This window comes from Erythranthe guttata, chromosome 6, assembly GCF_056151865.1.
Source record: "Erythranthe guttata isolate IM_541 chromosome 6, IM_541, whole genome shotgun sequence".
Taxonomy (NCBI): Eukaryota; Viridiplantae; Streptophyta; class Magnoliopsida; order Lamiales; family Phrymaceae; genus Erythranthe; species Erythranthe guttata.
This window is the reverse complement of record NC_142538.1, coordinates 8,524,609-8,537,827: the sequence shown is the minus strand read 5'-3', so window position 1 is coordinate 8,537,827 and position 13,219 is coordinate 8,524,609. Positions and strand designations below refer to the sequence as shown.

Below are 13,219 nucleotides of genomic sequence, written 5' to 3'. Positions count from 1 at the left end.
TGGATTGAAATCGGTCCAAGATGTTTTCATTATTGCCATTCTTGCACTGTAGCATGTATTATTGACCTGGACTCCACTACTTTGAGACATGTCTAGAACCTAAACAATAGAACAAAAGAACGAAGAGAGAACAAGGAGAAAAAGAAAAAAAAAATGTAGACAAAGGAAGAGAGAAGAGGATAGGAAGTAAAGAAGAGAAAATCAAACTTGCAGAAATTGAGATGGAGGGAAAATTAGGGCGAAATTAGGGCATTTAGAAGGATGTTACAGGAAAAGACAAAAAAGCCCATGTTCTTTGGCATGTGCAGTGTGCGTGCGCCGCAAAGTGGAAAGATTCGCCATAATATTCCCTCCAGGTGGTTATGTGCGTCAAAAATGAATGTTTGGGAAATAAAATAATTCATTTTATAATATTTATAAGAATCTGATATCGATTCTATATCTCTATGTTTTGTTGAAATCACAATAAGTTTATATCAATTTAAGTTGCATACTAACCAGGATAAATTATGAAATTCCCCTGAACTTAGGTTAAATTAAGAAAAACACCCCCACATATTCGTCACTACCGAAATTCCCCCGATGTATGCTTCCGTCTTCATTTGACCCCCTTACAGTATGATTTTTCACGGAATTTTTTTGATTACGTGGAATATCCCGAAAATGCTTATTATACCCTGCACACGCGACAATTTTTTATGATACTTTTTAAATAAAAAAATTAGGCTAAAGGGGACTTTACACATAATCTTTATTGTTCTAAAATAACACTTTTACATTTTTTTTAATATTGCCATTCCCTCTCATGAGGTTAATTTTTGTATTTAAAAACTAGGATAAAAGAAATGTCACCTGTGCAAGGGTAGAATCCACATTTTTTGGAATATTACATGGAATAAAAAATATTTCGTAAAAAATCACACCATAAGGGGGTCGTGTAAGACATAAACAAACATCAGGGGGTTTTTAGAATAGTAATCGACCGACCAAACCCAGTCCCAACCCTAAAAATAATAGATGCAAAAAAATATTGATGCAAAAATCAGAATTAGGATTATGATTAGTATAATATTAGAATTATGATTATAATTAATATTCTTTGAACTAGTATTAGTATTAATAATAGGATTAGGATTCGGTTTATAGTTATGATTAATATAGTATTAGAATTAATATTAGAATTAGGATTATGACTGCGATTAATATTAGTATAAGAATTACAATTAAGATTATGATTTGTACTACAATTAATGACGTGGTTTAGTATTATGATTATGATAACATTAGGATTAGGATTAGGATTATAATTAAGAATAGAATTAGAATTAGAATTAACATTCGTATTAGCATTATTAGTATTAAAATTATTAGGGTTACTATTAAAATTTTGATTAGTGTTACGAATAGGATTAGGAATAGGATAATGATTTGGATAATATTATGATTACAATTATAATTAGCATTAGCACTAAAATTAGTATTAGGATTAGTACATTTGCATTAGCATTAACAATTACAATTAACCATACTTACTTTACAAATAAGCCCATCAATGAATATTTGTTTACAAAGGGGTTCAGACAATAATTCTTTTTTACAAAAAAGCCTCACATGGTCCCGATGTTTGTAAAAGACTAAAATAGCCTCTCAAATTTTAATATGCTCCAATTTCATCCTTTAATTTAATCTAACCTTAATTTGACCCCAAAATTCACAAATTATACAATTTTGACCCAAAACACAATTTTATGGACAATTTCGTCCGTCACCGCCGTTGACCGCCGGTCTCTGGAGTTGACTTTTTTTTTCCTTCCTGATTTTTCCGCCGGTTTCCGTTTGGCTTTCGATTTTATTTTAATTTTTTTCTTCCTGTTTTTTCCGCCTCTGGTTTCCGGCGTTGACTTTTTTTGATTTTATTTTTTAATTTTGTTTTTCTTTAACATCTTTTTTCCCCCGTTTAAACAACAATATTTTTGTGGTTGACATTAATATTAACAATATTACTGTTAAACACAGTAAAATTAACTATACTACAATTTAACACAGTAATGTTGTTATAATAATCTCTAGCACAGTAATATTAACACAACAAAAGTCATTATTATTATTCTGTAATAGAGTAATATTAATATGTGGACCGTTCAATAATGATAAACATAATAAAAATCCAAAAAAAATTAATATTACTATGGTTGACATTAAAATTACTGTAAGAACAGTAATATTGCCGTCAACCACAGTAATATTATTGTGTTTTCAGTAATATTACAATAATAGACAATAATATTATTACGTTACTCCGCCAATAACTCAAACAAAATAAAAAACCCAAAAAATATTAATATTGATGTTGTTGACAGTAATATTATTGTGTTTACAGTTATTTTACTATCAATGACAGTAATATAATCACGTCGACTTGTCAACAAATCAAACAAAAAAAAATTAATCGAAAAAAATAATAATATTGTCGTTGACTCTGATTGTACAGTCAACAACAGTACAATTACATAAATGCATTGTCAACGGCAGTATAATTACGTTAATGTATTGTGAACGGCAATAAAATTCCGTTAATGTAAATGTATTGTGTTTACAATTATTTTACTATCAACGACGGTATAATTACGTTAATTTACTGTCACTAGCTGTATAATTACTGTTAATGACAGCACAATTACGGTCAACGTTGAGCGGCGGGCGTAAAAAAAAATAACCCAATAAAAAAGTCAACGCCGGAAACCGGCGGCGGAAAAAACAGACCAAAATTTTTTTTTCGAAAAAGTCAACGCCAGAAACCGGCGGCGGAAAAAACAGACCAGAAAAAAAATTCCAAAAGTCAACGTCAGAAACCAGCGGCAAAAAAAATAACTTCTGAAACAATTTTTTTATAAAAAAGTCAAAATTGGATTTTTTTGGTCAAATTGATTAAATTGGGGTTACAATTAAGAATTTGGTGTAAAGGGTTGGGGGTAATTTTGTCACATATATTATCCTTTATTTATAATACATATTAAAAGGATGTGCGTATTGACGAAAGAGATATAGCCGCTGAACCTAAAACAATAAAGATGGTTGGTCTTGGACTTATGCACAAAAATCCCTATTATTATTAGTATTAGTATTAGTATTAATATTAGTATTAGTATTAGTACTAGGGGGGGAATATGATGCTACACCCGGTGATTTTCACGGTGTGGCTCTTTTCTTGACATGTGTCCTTTTTTATTTATTTTATAATTATATTTCTAAAACCCATTGGGCCATTGAGAATCTTATTAATTAGGGTGCCTAGTTATATTCACCAGGTGTAGTATAGAATTTCCCTAGTACTAGTACTAGTACTAGTATTATTACTAGTATTAGTATCAGTATCAGTATTAGTATTAGTATCACTATTAGTATTAATTAGTATTAGTATTAGTATTGGTATTAATATTATTAGTATCACAATTAGTATTAATTAGTATTAGTATTAGTATTGGTATTATTATTATTATTATTATTATTATTATTATTATTATTATTATTATTATTATTATTATTATTATTATTATTATTATTATTATTATTATTATTATTATTATTATTATTATTATTATTATTATTATTATTATTATTATTATTATTATTATTATTATTATTATTATTATTATTATTATTATTATTATTATTATTATTATTATTATTATTATTATTATTATTATTATTATTATTATTATTATTATTATTATTATTATTATTATTATTATTATTATTATTATTATTATTATTATTATTATTATTATTATTAATATTATTATTATTATTATTATTATTATTATTATTATTATTATTATTATTATTATTATTATTATTATTATTACTATTGATGATATTCATAGGGATTACCATATGAAATTGTATTAGTAAACATGATCGCATTCCCTTAAAAAATAAAAATAATAATAAAAAAAAAATTAAAAAAGCTAGCCTTCAATACCGAATTTTCTGATGAGAGATCATTTACCTATGAATTATGATGAAAAATTTGTCAACAGGTATGTGGTCCAGTTCTGCTTTTTCAGCTTTGTTATAACTATAATTAATGATCTTTATATGTTATCATGATACTATTTAATTTCTCTCCTACTTCTCTTCATTATAAATACCCCCAAGCCCGAATGGAATATTCACAAAGCAAATCAGTATCTCCAATTCCAATATACAATTGCTAAGAGTATACCGACATTAGTCGAATTATCTATATATGGCTGCAGTTTCACCATCACCATTGTCGCTTAATAAGGTTGGTTGTGCATTATTGATGATGATTTGCATCTTGGTAATTATAATTACATGTCCGGCTGAGGTAGAATCAGCCGCAATCACGTGCAGCGCAGTTGTGACGAGGATCACTTCGTGCATCGGTTACGTCCAAAACAACGACTGATTTACAAGCCGCATGCAGATGCCTCACAGCGCTTATACCTAGCGTTTCGCCTAACCCTAGTTTGGTTAACAGCCTTCCAGATAAATGCGGCATCCCTTTTCCATACAGATACACCCCATCGCTCGACTGTTCAACGTGAGTACATTATTCGATCAACCGTATAACAAGAACAAGATTTCTCTTTCATACATATATATATATTTATAAGCAAGAAATTAATGCATGGATTATGTTTTGTGGCTTTGATTTATTGCTGCAGGTTAACACGTTGATTAATTGACGAGACTTGCAAGAAGAGAATATATCTGTGACGTGCGTGCTTATTATAAATAAAAGAGTGAATAAATATATACAATAAGATGTATATATGTATTTACTATCTCTATCTGATCTCGTGCTTGTAATAAATAAAAGTATGTGCTTGTTGATGTTGGCGTGCTAATTACGTCCTTGTGAAAAAAAAAATACTAAATACGCCCTATGCTTTACGTCAGTGAAAAATACAGTAAACAATATACAGACAATTCTGGGGTAAACAACATAAAACCCCCTGTGTTAAGGAAAACCTGCACCAAATATCTCCCCGTGTTTTTTTTCTTGCGTAAAATCCCCTTCTGTTTCATTTTACTTCGCATGAAATCCCATGGGAAAATTACACTTTATGTCCCTAAACTTTATTACTAAAACGACTCAAATATTTCAATCAGCGAATTATGTCCTCAAACTTCACTTTTGATCACTTTATGTTCTGTCGTTAACGTCGGCAACTAACTTCGACGGAAATAGCACGCGTGGCTCACGTGACGTCTATGTGGCCATTAAATGTGACGTGGAAAAATATATTGAATATTAAATGTTGACCTCGCACAAGAATATACTAATTTCCTCTAACTCACTCTCCCAAATCCCAAATTACCAATTCACATATCACGTTTCATTCCCATAAACTTTAATTTCCCACACTTCAGAATTTCAAGCACCTCAACCCATTCCCAAATATTCAGTCCAATTTGCATTCTTGCTCGATCTCATACTAAAATCGAAGTCATAAACCCATAAAAGATCCAAACATTCTCACATTTGAAGAATTTTTCTCTTCTCAGAAGCTGCGCTGCTTTGGGTGATTTCTGGAGAAGAAAATGTCAAGAAAGAGTGAATCCGGCCTTCAGTGGACTCCAAACTACAGTAAGTATCCTTAATTTTGTAGCTATGTTGTTAAATTGTGTGAAAATGTGATTTTTGTTTTGTCTAATTTTTGTTTCTTTTTTGTTTTTTGTTTTTGTGTTTTTTTTTTTGCTTCCTCAAACACCTTAGCTGAAATGGGTGAACCTATATGTTTTAGCATAAAAAATTTTTATGGTGGAATTATGAGGCATGAACCAACTAGAATGTATATAGGAGAGCAGGTAGAATGCTTTGATTTTGTGGATATTGACCAATTTGGTATATTAGATATGTGGGATTTTGCAAATGCTTTAGGGTACACTAAGAAGGGAAGTTTCAAATTTTGGCTAAAACATGAGAACTGTTTTAGGCCAATTGAAACTGATGTTGATGTTCTTAGCATAGATGACTGTATTCCTTCAAACTTTGAAGTTAAGATGTTCATTGAAAATGTTAATAACTCAGAGGGGAGTACTGAATCTGTCATAAACGATGAAATTGGGATAGATGAAATTGGGGTAGAGTTAAGTGATGAGGGTGTTGACAGTGAAGATGATGATATTTTTTATGAGTCTGAATATGATATGGAGGATGATGATAAGCTATTTGAAGCTTATGTCGATTCTGAAGCTGAGTTTGGTGGTTTAGACAAGGGCACATGTAAGATATATGAGGGTACTGAATTCATAAGTGGTGGCATGTTTGATAAGCTGTATAATGAAGATGGGGAGGAAAATCTTGTTGCTAGTGATGATGACTTTGTTAGTGGTGGTAGTGATCAAGAAAGTGTTGGAGTGAAATACCCTAAGTTCAATCCTATGACAGAAAAAAAGAATCCAGATCTTAAACTAGGATTAATTTTCAGTAGCATGGATGAGGCTAAGTTTGCTATTGAGAGTCATTGCTTTAGGAGAGGTATGATGATAAATTTCAGAAGGTTGACAAGATTAGGTTGAGGGCAGTTTGTAAAAAAGATGGATGTGAGTGGTTTTGCTATGTGGGAAAAATGCAGGGGATGGTGCTTGGCAAATTAAGAGCTGTAATCCAAATCATAACAAATGCTCTTGGAATTATAACAACACAAGCATTAAATCAGGTTGGATTGGGAAGACATTTGTGAAAAAATTGAAAGAAAAACCAAAATTGGGCACAAGTGAATTTAGAAATGAAGTTTGTACCACCTTAAAGGCCAATGTATTTAGATCACAGGCCTATAGGGCAAAGCAAAAGGCTCTGAAACTGATTTAGAGGACTTTAGAGGAACAGTTTAGCAAAATAAGGGATTATTGTCAAGAGTTAGATAGGAGTAATCTTGGCTCTACTGTGAGAATGCAGTTGAATGATGAAAACGGGCTTAAAATATTTTATATATGTTTTAATGCATGTAAAATTGGGTTTAGGAATTGGTTGCAGGCCAGTGGTTGGGGTAGATGGGTGTTGTCTAAAGGGTAATCATGGGGGTCAGTTGCGTAGTGGAGTTGGATTAGATCCAAACAATAACATCTACCCAATTGCATATGCAATAGTTGAGAGTGAGACAAAGGAGAGTTGGATGTGGTTTTTGAATATGCTGAATATTGATCTGAACTTTAGTGAAAATGAACACACATGGACATTCATGTCTGACAAGCAAAAGGGCTTGATTCCAGCCTTTGAAACCTTGTTCCCAGCTACTGAAAATAGGTACTGTGTGAGGCATCTTCATGGTAACATGAAAAGGGATGGTTTCACTGGATTGGCCATCAAATCAGCATTATGGGCTGCAGCAAGGGCAACTAGAGTTGAGGAATTTCAGAGGAGAATGCAAGAGTTGAAGGATATAGATGAAAAGGCCTATACTTGGCTAGCCAAAAAACCCCCACAAAACTGGTCTAGGTCTCATTTCACTATCTACCCCAAGTGTGATATTTTGTTGAATAATATGTGTGAGTGTTTCAATAGTTTCATACTGGATGAAAGAGAAAAACCAATTATCTCTTTGCTTGAATCTATTAGAAATCTTTTGATGACAATAATTCAAATAAATAGAGAAAAAACACTTAAGTGGGATGGTCTTCTTTGTCCTAAGATTAAGCAAGTGTTGGTGAAGACAATGAAAGAAGCTGAAGAGTGCATCCAAATAAGGTCAGATGAGTGGAATTTCCAAATTATGGGACCTTCAACTCAGTGTTGATGTTAGAGAGAGGAGATGCAGCTGTAGGAAATGGGATCTCACTGGAATCCCTTGTAAACATGCATGGTCTGCTATCTGGTGCAGAAATGAAGTTCCTGAATCTTATGTGCGCAATTGTTACAAAGTGGAAATCTATCTGAAATGCTTATGAAACTCCTATCTTTCCTTTAAATGGACCTGAATTGTGGCCTGCCAGTACACTAGAGCCTCCATTAACACTCAATTACACAGATAAAGTAGGTAGGTCTCAAAGAATTAGGAGGAGAGAAGCAGATGAGCCACATGTTGCAAAAAATCCTCATAGGCTGGTTGGAGTTAAAAGATCACAAGTGCAGAACATGTGGAGGCACAAACCACAACTCTAAAACATGCAAAAAGGGTCCTGGTATGAGTGTTGAGCAAGGAAACCAAAGGAATGAAGTTGAAGCTTCAACTCAAGCTTCAGTTTCAATTCCACAACTACCACAACCACCAATCCATACTACAAAAAATAAAGAAAAATTACAGGTTTATAATTGTATTATTTTTTTAATTTCAGTATCTCAATGTATATAATATATAAAACTTCAGTTATGCAAGCTATTTGTTCAAAATTGCAGGTTAGAAGACCTCAGAAAAAAATGACAGTAACACGCAGAAGGAACATAATTGGATCCTTTAAGGTATTTAAATTAATATTTTAATAATTATGTTTTTTAATAAGTATTTACATTAATTTATATTTTTTTTTTTATTTATTATAGCCAAGTCAATTTTCTCCAACAATCCAGGCTCCAATAATTGTTAAAGGAGGTGTCAATTTTATAACACTATCCAATTTAGCATTATCAGTGACCGATCAGCTTAAGGGAAACTCAGGCTCTGAAATTGGTGCAAGTTCTTCTAAGTCAGCCTCTGCATCCATCACAAATTTCAAGGCATCTTCCAAGTCACTAAGTCAGTAGCTGCTTCCAAGTTAGCCCATGTTTTTAAGTCAGCCCATGGTTCCAAGTCAGCCTCCAAGATGAAGAAGTGATCAAGTTTGATCAAAATCGTACTTTTGTTATTTTGTATGTTTGAATATTTGATATTTGGATTTGATAGCTAGTTTGAGGTTTGTTTGAATGTTTGAATGTTGGATGTTTGGCTCTTTAATGTTTGATGGTTTGTTAGGATTTGAACACACTTGATTTGTATGAGATGTTTTGATTTGTTTTTTGAACACAATTGGTTTGTATGGGATGTTTGATGATAATTTCAAGTTATTGAATGTTTGATATTTGAATTTCAAATTAATGAATAAGCATCTGTTTTTGAATTATGTATATATAAGTTCCATAATTGATCAATACATACAAGGTACTTGATGGAAACCAACATTATAGCTAGCAAATGAAAATTGACCAATACAAGAATTACTACCAAATTCACCAAATTCAAGAATATAACAAATTACCCAATTCACCATTACAAGAACTACTAACAACTGAAAATTGATCATATAAGAACTACTACCAAATTCACCAAATTCAAGAACTACAACCAAATTACCAAATCCACCATTACAAGAACTTCTAACAACTGAAAATTGACCATAAACAAAACATTACAAACAACATCCACATACAACCAAAATATTACATAGACCCTCTTTCTATGCCAATTTTCATGACATATATGGCAATGAACAGAAGTATGACCATAAAGACTCCAACTTGCAACTTCATCCTCTTATTGTACATTGCAATCAAACCCTCCAGTTTCTTGGCTCTTTTCTGAATAATCCTTCTTTCCTTTGCAAGTTCACCTTCTAGCTTTTTCCATTTTTCTTCTTTTTCTTTGTAACAAGCCACTTCACCTTCAACTTGGTTTAATATTTCTTCTTTCTCTTTGAAGCAAGCTAATTCACCCTCTAGTTTGTTCACTCTCCTAAGCAGTCTGGTGATAATCATCTTAGATCTACCGCATATTTCAGGATCCAACCACTTGAATGCACCACAATAGGTTGGTTTCTGTAACGAATCCCAAAATTTGAATCAAAGGAACACATTTTACCCATAATTTGGGCAAGCTTGAAATAACAAATTCAATATACAGTAATGAACAAATAAAAGGAAAGCATTCTACCCCATAATTTTGAGCAACCTTGATATCTTCTCCCTTGATTGTCTCGCGTCCATGATGTAATCACTGGCAAAAGAAATCCACATTTACAATTGATTGTGTAAAATATTAAATGAGCATCAGAGCTCGTTGAGGATGAGCTCCGACAGCCATAGTTAGATCCTTTACTCATATTTTATGCTACATCGGAAACATTGAGGTGAAATCAACACTACAAGTAGAATAATTACCAAAATCGAAAATTGTTCAAAGATAACAACTTTGAGGAAACTTACCAAATTGATTTTTTTTTTTTTTGCAATTGTGACGCTTTAACTACTCGGACATTCAAAAACTTGAGAAGACGATTCTGCTATTTTTGAATTTCACCTCAATTGAAGGATTGGAAATGGAATTTTAGGGATTGGATTTACGGGTTCGTTGGGGATATGGCGAATTAGGGATTTTAAAATAGAAATAGGGGAGGAGAATGACGTGTCGCTCCACATCACGTTTCATCGGCCAAGTAGACATTGGGTGTTGTCCAGCTCGACATTTAACGGCCACATAGACGTCATGTGAGCCATGCGTACTATTTCCGTCGAAGTTAGCTGCCGACGTTAACGACAGAACATAAAGTGATCAAAACAGGCAAGTTTGAGGACATATTTCGTGAATTGAATATTTGAGGACATAAATCGTGTTAGTGGTAAAGTTTAGGGGCATAAACTGTAATTTTCCCAAATCCCCTTTTCCGTTAAAAGTTAACACCGTTAACTAAAGAAGGATTTTACGCAATTTTTGCATAAAGAAAAGGATTTAGTGCATATTTTGTACAATACAAGGGATTTTATGCAAAATTAATTCATTTAAAATTTTCACATCATTTTCTTAAATAAAGTCCAACACATTTATTCAGTTACTATGATGAAAAATATAAATTTAATAGGTGTAGTGGGTATTTAAAAAATAATAATTTTATATGATATAATTTATTAATGTATTTAAGAATTTTGATTTTTTAAACATATAATTATTTTATTAGAATTATCATCTATTTTTATAATTTATTCTGGATTAATTATTGTGAAAATAACATAAATAATTTGAGAATTTGTTTCATCTTCCATCTTGAATATTAATTTTTTTGGTTTTCATATTTTAAATTAATAGATGTATTCGACTTAATTTAAGAAAATAATTTGAATTTTAAATGAATAAATTAATTTTGCGTAGACCCCCTTGTGCACGTTGCAAAACCATGCATCAAATCCCCATATGTTATTAGAAAAACTTGCATAAAATCCCCTATATAGTTAACGGTGTTATCTTTTCACAGAAAGAGATTCCGTGCAAAGTATCATTTTACGTAAAAAAATTTGGAGAAAAGGACTTACACGAATATTACTATTTTAACATGGAAAAACTAGATAGTTTGTACTTATTGCAATTCTTCAAACTATTACGCTTATCAGAATATTCAATGGTAGGATAATTGTCTGCATAATCATTACATACTGAAATGGTTAACTCGAAAAGAACCTATAACTTTAAAGGAGAAATTTGCTAAAAGTCTCTCAAAAATATTTTATATATCTAATAAAGCGGTTCAATATTTTGAATTTGCTATAAGTCTTCCAGGCAGCTCAATTGGACAACTTAGATTGGGAATAGACAACATAGACCAAAAATAGATAGCTTAGTTGGAGAGTTTAGACTAAAATAGACAATCTAGACTGAAAGTTGACAGTTTAGTAGGAGAATTTAGATTAAAATTAGATTGAAAATCAATGAAAATCACATGATTCCAGTTATGTGGTTGGCGAAAATTAGATGGCTGCCGACAAAGGACTGATAGGGATGAGCGGAAGAGTGAAAGAAATGCAATTTTTTGGTGTGGGTGTTGTTCTGGTTACGGATTCCGGAACAGAGGGCACCGTTCTCGTTCCAGAACGGCCGTTCCGGCGAACCATGGATAACAAGGATTTCGGTTGGATTGATGAAATCAAGAAGATACCCTTAAGAAGGCTGAAAATCATCAATTTTGGCCAAAAACCCAACAGAAATTAACTTTTGGGGCAAAATGCAATAAAAAAAATATTTTGAAGGGGTGTTGTATTTATTTATTTATTATTATTTTTTTTTTTTTAATTTTAAGAGGGGAAGTGCGATAATTGAAAATGGAAAATGTCAAGGGGGTGAAATGCGATTTCTTCAGGAAAGAACAAGTATGTTCTGGAAGATGTTCGAATTGCACCAAAATCCGTTTGGCTCTGGAAATTTCAAGAATTATCAGATCACCATATAAATACGCGTGCTCCAACCAAATCCCATCGAAAATTAAAAACTTATTATCTGCGAACTATCAATTTCTTCATCAACAACCAAATCAAGCAGTTCGTCATCCAGCATTATTTTTTGCAGAAATGTCTCTGATTCCGAGCTTGTTTGGCAATGGCCGTCGGAGTAACGTGTTCGATCCACTTTCATTGGATGTTTGGGACCCATTTCAGGGCTTCCCATTCTCCTCCGCCGGAGAAACAACCGCCGTGGCCAACGCTAGGATCGACTGGAAAGAAACGCCGGAGGCACACTTGTTCAAGGTAGATGTTCCCGGGTTGAAGAAGGAAGAAGTGAAAGTTGAGGTTGAAGATGGGAATATTCTTCAGATAAGCGGAGAGAGAAGGAAGGAGAAAGAGGAGAAGAATGACAAGTGGCACCGCGTCGAGAGGAGCTCCGGCAAGTTTATCCGCCGATTCAGGATGCCGGAGAATGCTAAATTGGAGGAGGTGAAGGCGGCGATGGAGAATGGGGTGCTGACTGTCACCGTGCCGAAAGAGGAGGTGAAGAAGCCTGAGGTCAAGTCCATTCACATATCTGGTTAATGTTTTAATTTTGTATTCCAGCAAGTTTTGGTTTGTGTGGTAGTTGTAATGAACAATGAATAATGTTGGTTTTGTTGCCCAAGTGAAATATCAATATTGTATTATCGAATAAGCACTCAAATTCCCTACTTTCCCAAACACCATCCACATATACCTCAAATTCACCATTTGATTGCTGGCAAATCATTAGTACTCCTTCGCAAATACTAAATACTCTCCACCCTCGAATTCCATCCACTTTGCGTCGTCCGAAATCCATTAATTGCCAAATGAGACAGAACTTCTTGCGTTCTAGGCGTTGCGGCGAACCATAGTCCCAATAGTTCATAGTTCATGTTTAATTTTGTCATTGTTAAATAGAAAAATTCAGAAATATGTATTTAAAGCGTGCTTATAATTAAGCTAGATTATTATTTTTTAACATGTGGATAAAATATAGAGCAAATTCCATTTTCCACCCCTTGTACTCTGGGTCGGGATCAC

General features: G+C 32.7%; 2 protein-coding genes and 1 pseudogene across 2 annotated transcripts; all 3 read left to right on the top strand.

The window, feature by feature from the left end:
- Window positions 1–4,174: 4,174 nt before the first annotated feature.
- Window positions 4,175–8,925, top strand: LOC148770083 (uncharacterized). Its single transcript, XM_088818914.1, has 3 exons — window positions 4,175–4,567; window positions 4,692–8,431; window positions 8,513–8,925. The coding sequence occupies exon 2, from the start codon at window positions 5,752–5,754 to the stop codon at window positions 6,550–6,552; it is 801 nt and encodes a 266-aa protein (XP_088675040.1). The 5' UTR covers window positions 4,175–4,567; window positions 4,692–5,751; the 3' UTR covers window positions 6,553–8,431; window positions 8,513–8,925.
- On the top strand, window positions 7,308–8,713 carry LOC148770084 (uncharacterized; annotated as a pseudogene).
- A 3,120-nt stretch (window positions 8,926–12,045) lies between the features above and the next one.
- Window positions 12,046–12,845, top strand: LOC105960441 (17.8 kDa class I heat shock protein). Its single transcript, XM_012984614.2, has one exon. The coding sequence runs from the start codon at window positions 12,278–12,280 to the stop codon at window positions 12,734–12,736; it is 459 nt and encodes a 152-aa protein (XP_012840068.2). The 5' UTR covers window positions 12,046–12,277; the 3' UTR covers window positions 12,737–12,845.
- Window positions 12,846–13,219: the final 374 nt, after the last annotated feature.

What these genes read in the sequence shown, in the direction of transcription:
- LOC148770083 (XM_088818914.1), top strand. Translation starts at nt 5,752, where the DNA reads ATGGGTGAACCTATATGTTTTAGCATAAAAAATTTTTATGGTGGAATT.
- LOC105960441 (XM_012984614.2), top strand. Translation starts at nt 12,278, where the DNA reads ATGTCTCTGATTCCGAGCTTGTTTGGCAATGGCCGTCGGAGTAACGTG.